At 32.9% G+C, this 10622-nt stretch overlaps 1 protein-coding gene across 2 annotated transcripts; it reads right to left on the bottom strand.

Annotated features, from left to right (window-relative positions):
• Positions 1 to 3071: 3071 nt before the first annotated feature.
• LOC121124693 (uncharacterized) lies at positions 3072 to 5200 on the bottom strand. 2 transcript variants are annotated; one of them, XM_040719873.2, is made up of 3 exons: positions 4751 to 5200; positions 4321 to 4597; positions 3072 to 3456 (listed from the first exon to the last, which is right to left on the bottom strand). In XM_040719873.2, the coding sequence occupies exons 1-3, from the start codon at positions 5172 to 5174 to the stop codon at positions 3201 to 3203; spliced, it is 957 nt and encodes a 318-aa protein (XP_040575807.1). In that variant the 5' UTR covers positions 5175 to 5200; the 3' UTR covers positions 3072 to 3200. The 2 variants fall into 2 exon arrangements, with proteins under 2 accessions (XP_040575807.1, XP_040575806.1); XM_040719872.2 differs by having other exon boundaries at positions 4321 to 5200.
• Positions 5201 to 10622: the final 5422 nt, after the last annotated feature.

Below are 10622 nucleotides of genomic sequence, written 5' to 3' on the forward strand. Positions count from 1 at the left end.
AACGAAACGTCAAGAATACTACTTAGAAGCTCTCCTCCATACCATTATTCAAATTGCCATATTGACCATGGCGATTTTCTGTTTCTTTTTTGAACATGCCCAGATGCAGTTGATTTTCATATCTAGTCCAATCATGTGCAGTTTTGTTTTCGTCGATTCCGTTACGGTAATTTGAATGTACAAAATACTATACAAATTGGTAAAAAGGGGGTAAATATTAATGGTTAAAAATATGGAAACATAATTCTTCGGTGTAACTTCCTAAAGCGGAATTAGTGTTACAAATGGATTCAACGGTCAAGTACCAATTAAAACACCCAGCATATCTCAGCATAAACCTCAAGAAAATAGATCAAAAGTATTTTTATGTCAATATAAACAAAATAATATATTATTTATAAGCAAATATTTTTTTTTTCTGATGAATTAGTAATTCTAGGATTCATAGATTAAAAATATTGATTTCTTTAGAAAATCTTCCCATTATTAAACAAATTATTTTTCTACATTTTGTGTTTACAGACATGTTTGCTAAATGTGTTCTTCGTGAAGCAACTCCTTATTTAACTATAGGAATACATAAATACATTTCCTTATAATACAACGCAAAAAATAAAAAAAAAGCAACAATAATTATCCTTTGATATGAAAAAGAAGGAAGGAAGGCCTCAAATAGAACTAAAGACTAACGTACATCATTTATATTGCTGTTATTACGCTATAAGTAAATATGAGGACAAATGCGTATCACTGAGAGTTGGGCATGTGAAAAACAATGTTTGATACTTCTACAAGTCTTTAATAATGTTTTTTTTTTAAAAATATATTCTTATTAGACATTCAACCATTAAACATGTCCTGTGACTTGTGAGTATGAGGAAGTGCTCCTATCAATGTGACATTTCCCCCCTTTCATTTGTATGCTGGCAAAAAGATTCAAAGTGGCGCCGTCTTGTGGCAAAATAATGCAACTCCATGATTTATAATATTATTCAAATAGCAATGGTAGGCTCCAAGAAATCCTGAGTGGTACTGACAAGTAACTACTCAATACAACAATTAGAGGATCAGCTACAATCAGCTGTTACAAGGGAGGGGGAAAAGGAAACAAAACAAAACAAGGCCATTAGCATACCCCGATGTCGATCCTCAATTTTAGTCTGAGTCTCACAAGGGCTTACAATTACAGTTACTCTCCGTCTTGTATGAGAACACATGCATGTTCAATTCAGTTTTGTATATAATTGAATGTAGTAGGGAAGGAAGTTATATAATAATGACAACTGCTAAGGAAAAGAAAATCATTTCTTCATAGACCCAATTAAAAAAAAAACCGGGCCAGCTAAAAAGTTCATACGATTTACAATACTAGTAATTGATCTCTCTCTCTCTCCCGTCAGAGTTTAACTATTTCATCTAAGAAATAACAATGTAGCGTTAGTAGATTTAGCTTGGCGTGTTATTTTCGAGAAGAAAAGAAAAGGAGAGCGCGTATATTTAGACTTGTTCATCCAAAGTTGTTTGTTTTAGCGTGTGTTTAGTTTTGTTGGTAACCTGAGCAATACTTTATTTTTATTTTATCAAACTAGTAATATGTTTTTTTCATTCTTGAGGAGAAGGTATTTAGTATCTACGCGGGATATTGCTCATGAAAAACGAAAAGAAACACTGAGGGTTTGTTAGGGAGTTATTTTATCGGTTATTACAGCTAAATTTGTCAAATTGTCGATGACTAATTACTCAGAACAATGGTAGGAACAAAATCCAAACTAATATATTCAGTGTGAAACCATGTTATGTGGCTTGAACAATCCTATCTGGAATGTAGCTTTGCATTCTTTCAGAGAAATAATGACTATTTTACTATGACTATTATTTGCAGGGGTGTGCAATCCATATTATTAGCTTTTAACAAATATAATTATAACACCATTTTATTTCAAGAGCAGTCTACTACAACATTTTTAGAAAATTGAATAATCTTTTAGTTTAATAATAATATACTTGATCGTTTAAATAAATCCGGACTACCTTTAACTGCATTTTCATTAATAAGAGAAGCAAGGTTTAAATTTTTATTTGCATGTTCTAATAATACAAAAGAGAAAATTCATCGAATGTGTTTGCCATTTGAGCCAATCATTCGCTCGATAATAGCCTAAAGGATTTTCAGACCTTGAGTACGTCCGTGGAGAGACTTTGTTCTAGTACTTTATGAAAGAGTGCTTCAAGGAGTTGATGCTATTGTGTAAATTGGCAGATACCTTCCAATCAAACTCCTGCTAAAAGAAGTAATCCATGGGATTCAAATGGGGGAAGTTAGAGGACCAGGTGCGGGGGAATCCAAATGACACATTCCTTTATTAAAACATTTATTTTTTTTTTTTTGTGTAACAGGCCTTGTCGGAAGGGACCGAGTCTTGTCGGAACAGGAAATCGACACCATTGGCATTAGCCTTCATCTAAAGTATCACTTATTCTTCAGACAGGAGTTCACAGGTCTTGTTAGTGTACCCATCCTATCCTTTGGCTCATAGAAGATGGGAGGGGGAGGATATAACACTGTTGTTGCTACGTATGACCACAATGTTCATGAAGCTGGCCGGAAACTTGGTTTTAAATACGTGTGGGGGGCATTAGCTCTCTCTGTGGTCAACCATCTGTCATTCTGGATGTCGTCTGATCTGTCAACAGTCCATTGTTTCCCATCCGAATAAAAGATGATTTGGTTACCGTGGGACTTCAAATCCTTCAGCAATTTTCTTCCGTGGGTAGCCGCAGGTGCCTTCATTTTGTCTTTTTGGATATGTTTACTGTAGAAGGGGTTTTATTTCTTCTTAAGGTGAATGCGTATGGCCCTGGATACTGTTGCATGGCTTACTTGACACTTTTTGGCAATAACATTCATTGGAGTCCCAAGAGATGACATTTAAGAACGTTTTATACCTACGAGGAACATGGGAGTGGGTTTTTTTTAAGACTCCAGGATTTGTGAGCTTTTCTTTTTTTACAGTCTAAATAAGTATGGATACATTGAGCTTATAAAATGTAAGCTTTTTTTTCTTTTTTGTCAGATTTTTATTAATTATAATTTCTGTTTAGCGTTGATATCCTGATTTTCGATATGTTAACATCTCTAGTATAAGGGTGCAAATTTTTAATCTCATTTTGTAATATACCTAGCAACATATTCTACTACTCTATCCGTAAATAAAGTCCAATCGCGGTCTTTTAGTTGTAAAACTAATAAAGTCCAAAAAGTCTTTCATACTGGTTTGTAGAATATAAGGAAAGTTTTTATTCACAAGACTCTTGTACTTGTTCAAAACACATTCATTAACTTCATAAAATGACTTAATAAGATCCTTTTGATTTTCGAGGTTGACTTGTCCTCCATCTATACACTGAGCAGCTAGTACCCCATCCAAAATGCTTCGAAAACATCCAATCAGTTCGCTGAAATGTATCAAATAACAAAAATAATTAAGATCAAATTATGATTGTTTCAAATATGTGATGAGCTCTCACAAAAACCATGAAAAGAAAACATGTTCCAGGGGCGTCTGCAGGGGTAAAGAAATTCTAATACAATGACAACATTTTGGATTTTTATGTTTACTTGAATAACTATATATTCACAAAAAAAAATCAAATTTTAAATTTAAAAAAAAAAAAATTCAAAAATCAATAATTATTTTCAGAAAATTAAATTATTGGAAAAAACAAAACAAAAATACATTGCCTTTAACAAAAAAAATTATATGTAAAATTTTCTAATATTCAATTGTAAATTGAAAAAAAACAAAACTTTAAAATCTATAGCTTTCTATAAAAAATTAAATTTTTTTGAAGAAAATCTCAAAAATCTATAGTTATTTAGAAAAAACTAAATATTTTGTAATAAACTTACTTATATGACATTTTTTGAAAAAAAATTCAAAATCCATAGCTGTTTACAAAAAAATTTCAAGAATCAATAGCTGTTTACGAAAATTTCAACTAATAAAAAAAGAAAGATTCAAAAAATTTCAGAAAAAAATTAATTTTTTTGGAATAAACATTTGAAAAAGTCAATTTTTAGGAATTGAATAAAAATGAAATTACCAAAAAAAGAAATTCTAGTTATAAAAAATTTCTCGATTTGAGACGGAGCTACAGAGCCTCCAGCCCAGGCCCTGTGCACGCCCCTGGAAATGGACGGGACTTTAGCCCTAAATATGTAGCCACATAAAACTAAATGTAGCACAACTTAATGATGAGAAAAATAATTTATAGTTTGTTTTTGTGTTGACAAACCACATATAATAGTGTATACTCAACATTTCCTTCTCCGTTGCTCCTTTTACACTTAAAATGGATCTAATGGTATTTCTCTCAAAGCATCGAACATATTCTTGCCTCAAATACTGTGAGGAACATCTATAAACATTCATAATTGACGTGATTTTGTCATTCATCATTTTATTCTCGTCATTAAAAATGGAGCTAAAACATCGAAGACATCCTTGAACATTGATGTCAGATATATTACAATGAATCTCAGTCTCAAAGAATCGAAATGCATCCCGAACATCCTCATAAGATCCCTCAGAAAGCCCTTGAAAATACGCTGGATTGTAATTTGAATAAAATTCATTAACGAATGCAGGTTCATTATCTTTATCCTCATCCATACTCCCACTTCCGAAATCCGCATCATCCACCCATCGGAACCCAACTGACGTTGACTCAAAATAAGAAAAACGCTCACCTATACAATTGAATACTTTTCGAATCCTATCCAACTGTGGATTTTCCTGACTCTCATCAAAGTTGATACGAGATAGGCAGTCATACACTAATCGGTTGTAGAGTCCTTGATCCAGGCAGAGAGATATGTTGTAAATAAAGGATGGGGTGATGTCAGATGGAAGGTTATCCGTGCAACTTGATCCCTTTTGAAAATAAACTTCTACGCAATCCATGAGACTTGTCACAGACTCATTGTTTGAGCCAGAAAAAAAGCAATTCATACAACTGTTAACGACCTCCAAATCTCCATTGGATTCATCTACACAGTTAAACATAACACTCATGGAGGAAATCTCATTGCGATCCCGTGGAAAGTCCCCGCTGATTGCAAAAGTGGTATATAAGAAAAAAGATGTTAGGATTAATGTGATCCGCTCGATCATGATTGTCGACTCGGGTTGCTCTTAGCTTAATGAGAGGTAAAATGAAATTGACTAAGTAGTCTCTGAGTTGAACTAGGAAATAAAAATTAGATTAAGGTATTACAATGGAAAATACTTCCGTAGTTCCATAAATTATGAACAATAGAGAGATGTTCGTTTTTAGCTATTACATACGTTTGATATCTGCAACGCTGATAATAATCATATTTGAATCAATTCTATCATGGTACATTTTGTAGCATATAAACACATCCTTAAATCACAGTTGCTTAATATTTACATATTACATGCAAGGCTGTTCCCTTATCGGTCTAGCGGTTCCAATCCTTGAACCGTTAGAACAGTAATCGACAAAGTCGAAGCAAGACCACAATATATTACTTATCGTTCTCGGTTCTTGTGCTTTTGTTCCTATATAGAATATATGCAGAAAATACAATTTGTATTATAAAAAATAAATTAGCTTTAAATATAGGCCCGCTACTAAGCTTGTCAGGGCCCTATAATATGTTAATTATACTGTTTCTTAAGGCAGGGTTTCACAAACTTGTACTCTACCAAGGTCCCCCTACACTAATATGTTTTTAGATATGACGATACATGTATACTATGGTCCCCACTTTGAAAACCATTGTCTTAAGCAACCTAAGTTTATGGGGCCCTACTGGAACTTGGGGGACTATGGACTCTTTGTATAAGGTAGCTGCTGCCCTGGTTCTATCTACTATCATTTCCTGGGACGCAATTTTCTACCGACGCCTCTTGTCCCAAGTCCCTGTTACCAAACTGAGCCTGTATAAAAAAAGAACCGAGACCGAAGACCGAAACCAAAACTGATAAAGCTGAACCAAGACCGAAACTGTTGAAATAAAAGTACCGAGATCGATAGAAACGCTGTACCTGAACCGGGCATAACCCCAATTAAACTACCTGTCAGCGCAACAAATGATTCTGATTTACACCTTTGAAGGTGTTGTAAATATACAACTATAAATATTTCTAGTCATGTACAGAAAAATGACTATTTCTGCTCAAGTATTTTCAAGTTAATAAAAAAAAATCTAGAATTACGAGCTATACTCGTTACTCGCTGGAATACTCTTTACTCTCATAGGTCCCATTCTCGCATAATTGATCATTCGTGATAAAAGGGGTGTCTATAAGGGGTTGTAGCCCCCCCCCCGCCCAAACAAGTAATTTTTGTTTTCTCCTACAAAATTTATTATTTAATTTTTCAAATTTTTTTGCGAAATATTAAATTTTCTTTGAGTGGCTTTAACTGTACCACCATAGTGGTTCTAAACACGAAGGAACAACCTTTCTTATATCTCAAAATACATCCCGGCCCTCATGCTGTACAGGGGTGAATTACAATGCCTCTAGGCAGTTTAAACTGCACCACAACCCCCCTTTCTAAGCACCAAGAATCTCTTCCAATATGCTAGAATACAACCCCGCCCACAGGTTATGCAGGTGAACTATTGTACCCGAGTCAAGTTAAATTTCTCCACTTTTGCTTTCCTGGGCATCAAGAAAACCACTTAATATAAAAAATACACCCCGGCCCTCAGATTGTACAGGTGAACTAATGTCCCTCAAGGTAGTTTAAACTCCCAGCCCATGGGGTGTGTAGGTAAACTGCTGTGGCCGAGGCAAGTTAAATTTCTACACCGCCCCTTCCCTGAGCACCAAGGAACCCTCTTAATATCCCAAAACACCACTCCATTTGTAAGCACTAAGAATCCCTTCCAATATGCTAGAGTACACCTTCACCCTCGGATTATGCAGGTGAACTTAAATTTCTCTGCCGCCGCTTTCCTGAGCACCAAGAAAGCCTCTTAATATCAAAAATACTCCCCGGCCTTCAGGCTATACAAGTGAAATGCTCTACCAAAATACCACTGCCGTATTTCTATGTACCAACAACCCTTTCTAATATGCTAGAATGCACCCTTGCCCACGGGCTGGGAGCTGCTGTTTCCTGAGTCAGGTTAAATTCTTCCACCACCGCTTCCTTGAGCATCAAAGACCTGTCTAATATACAAAATACACACATGAGGGTCTACTAGTAAAGTGCTAAAAATGCTATTTAAAGGCTACCACGACCCTAAAGACCAAAAAAAAAAAATATATATATATATTAACAGAAACGTTTCTGGAGCTATAAGAACCTACATGAATTATTTTGTTAGAAAAACTCATCAATTGGTTTTCACATTTTTAATTAAAATATATATACTATTTTAATCAGTGCCCTCTGATTTACTGAGCAATGGAAGGAAATAATGTTATTTTATTAATTAATTTTTTCTGTAAATTTCCAAGCATTTCTGAATTATAAACTATTTTGTCTTCATCGATTGATAATATTAATATATCAACAATATCTAAACACGAGAGAATAATAAGGCCACAAAACTTCCCACATTGAAACCACTTCAAGAGTTAAATGAAGAATAAATAAAATGATTTAGCACTTTTTTGTGAAAACAGTTCGTGTCATTAACTTTAGTCAAAATAGTGATATATACATCAAATTAATTAAGGCAAGAAGGATGGTTTAGATGGATTTTTTTCTATGAGCATCCGGATTTGTGTTTATGCCATTAGGATATCTATGATGTTTGGGATCTCATCTCTTTTTAGAAAATGTTTTGGTGCCTGACTTGGTGGAGGGCATCTAATTTAATGGAAGTATCATTCATTGTACAGATCCCCTTTAATGTCAAACTTTGATACTTTCTTATCCATAGGTTAAGTACACCTACATCGCTCGAAATCTTATGAAATCATTGAATACTTCCCTAAGAAATGAGTATATGTTTAATAAAGATGAATATATTAGTAAAATGAAATGTATAGTGAGGAACAAAGATATTTATCATCCTTCATCTGGAGCTCTTTCATTCAAACTCCTTCCAAATTCTACTCTATTTCGTCTCCTAATATTCTTAGAAAACTCTTTAATTGATGCGAGGCCTTAAGTGTCATTGATATACATAACTCATAATCATGACACTGAATCCATATATAAGGTTGTACTATTTATGTAATTATAAACGCTTCATCCTCGTTTCCGACTATGAATTTATTTTGGTACTCCTTTCTAGATATTTTTATAAGCAAAGCCGCAAATCATATTGAACTATTACCTACATAAATAGTTCATGGGAATTCATGAGTAATATATATGTTAATAAATTAGAGGTGATATTATAACTTCAGTAAACTTATATTCGAAAATATGAATTTCGCTTAAAATATTTCGCAAGTTATTGAGTCGGGAGTCCTTTTCTGAATTACTAAATGACTTGTCATCATATTTAAATAGTACCCTCGTGAGGATTTAGGCTCTTCACATCAATGTTCAATAAATAAATAACGGATTACACTAAATACTCACGATGTGGCCATTATTTCCGCATTCATTAATGTTAAATTATGTTCCTTGACAATTGTAAATAAGATTAATATGACATAAACACTTAAAATTATTTTCTTATCCATTGTAAATAATGGTGTAATTCACCTATATAAATATATATATGTAGATCACTGATTTATGTTTATACTTTTATTTTGTATATAATGTTTAGATTTATTAACTTACCACAATTTAAGATTATTATAATTATATACTCCTAAATATGTGTCAAAAACGTAAGATTTTTTATTATTATTCTCATTGGTGAAAGGTTTCTACATAGATAGTCTTTGTATTGAACTCCATCAATATTATGTTCAATGCTTCGTTCCAGAATGCTGTAGTATTGGCAAGGCATTAAAGTGTAGTGCTTACTTTTCTTAGCGTGTAAGTTTGGTAATTCAATATTTTCATAATTTAATTTCATTCGATTACTTGTTTAAATATTATAATAATATGAAAGATTATAGATAATTTGTCGTTATATTTGATTTACACAATATGTGTACAATTGTCTAATTTAATAAGATAAATTGTATCAGGAAAGTGATGATGAGGATTCCAACAGTTCTTCAAATATTTGATTAGAAATGAATAGAGCCCCTTTTTAAACCTAATATTGAGAGTGAGAAAAGGATAAAAATGATAATAATCTTTAAACAAAGTATCATTGTAATGTTTCATTGAATAATAATAAACACAAAATCCTTTACAGTATAAAATTAATCATAGCCAGTTGATATGTTATTCATCCGTGTCTACATGTCTAGGAGTAATTTATGAAGAACAACGTTATTATTATCTAGAAAAATCTTCATCCAAAACGATAAACCCTCTTCATTTTCTTCATAAGTCATTCCTTCGTCACTAAGGAAACATATTCCGAGGGTTGAACTTCTTTTACATTACCATTTAAGTGAAGATGAGGAGACCCAGTCGAAACTTATTCCTCAATATAATTTATCTGACTTTCGTCCGATCCAATCCTCATTCAAAAGAATAAGATCTCTTCACATTCTTCATGAGTCATTCCTTGGTCTCTAATGAAACCTATTCTGAGGGTTGATCTTATTTTATATTAACATCTAAGTGAAGATGAGGAGAGCAAGTCGAAACGCATCAAGGAACTCTTTCTGAAGAAACAGTAAAACGTAAGCAAGGATATGAATAGATGGATTCCCCATGGCAAATGAATGTTTCTCATGAATGCATGAGATATATTTCCAAGTTTGGTCGAATAATTTATTAAATCACTACCCATGTCCATAATCTGATAAAATAAAAGAGTTTTTTAGTCACATAAAAATGATAAAAAGGATTGTTATTTGTTAATGTTTACCTACGGATTTCCAGAAAAATACATGAACTCTTCATGTATGTAACAAAGAGCAGCGAGAATATTCTTCTATTTTCCGGCGAAGAGTCAAAATTAAATTTCCATCGATTGGAGTAATCAGTAATGTTTTTATTTATATTGCTTTTTTATATGACGTAATGGTTGTAATAATTGTATTTAATTGCCTTATAATGTTATGATTCGAATTTGTGAGTAAATCACACTGATTCGAACATTAAACCGATAAAATTTCATCTGCAACTCCTCTTTTCTTTAATTTCCCTAATTTTTTCTTTTGAAAGAGAAAAAATCTTTAAATAATAGAAAAAGGAGAGGTTTTGTCAAAAAGTCCTCAGATAATAGAAGGAGCCATGGTAAAGATGGATTCAAGGATAATAAGAATAAAAATGGAGAAATCATGCGTGCTTAATGAGTGCGTAAACACTTCTGTCCGCTTACATTTAGCAGTAAATACTTGCCTTTTAGAAACACGGCCCGAGTTTGTCGTACACTTTTATGTTTACTTAATGAAACTCGAGTACAAATTTACGAGTTTTGCTCGTCATACATCACTAAATATTTCTTTACATGTGAGTTACATTGATAAATACAATATAAACAATTACAATTAATACTCTTGTTTCTACGAATTGACGTTTAATAAATGATAAAAAGAATTCGCCCTAAA

This window comes from Lepeophtheirus salmonis, chromosome 9 (assembly GCF_016086655.4).
Source record: "Lepeophtheirus salmonis chromosome 9, UVic_Lsal_1.4, whole genome shotgun sequence".
Classification (NCBI taxonomy): domain Eukaryota; kingdom Metazoa; phylum Arthropoda; class Copepoda; order Siphonostomatoida; family Caligidae; genus Lepeophtheirus; species Lepeophtheirus salmonis.

Excerpts from the sequence above, each read along its gene's own strand:
- LOC121124693 (XM_040719872.2), bottom strand. The coding sequence starts at position 5,174 with ATGATCGAGCGGATCACATTAATCCTAACATCTTTTTTCTTATATACC. Across the intron at positions 3,457-4,320 it reads GGAGCAACGGAGAAGGAAAT|CGAACTGATTGGATGTTTTC; the intron begins GTTGAGTATACA and ends GATACATTTCAG.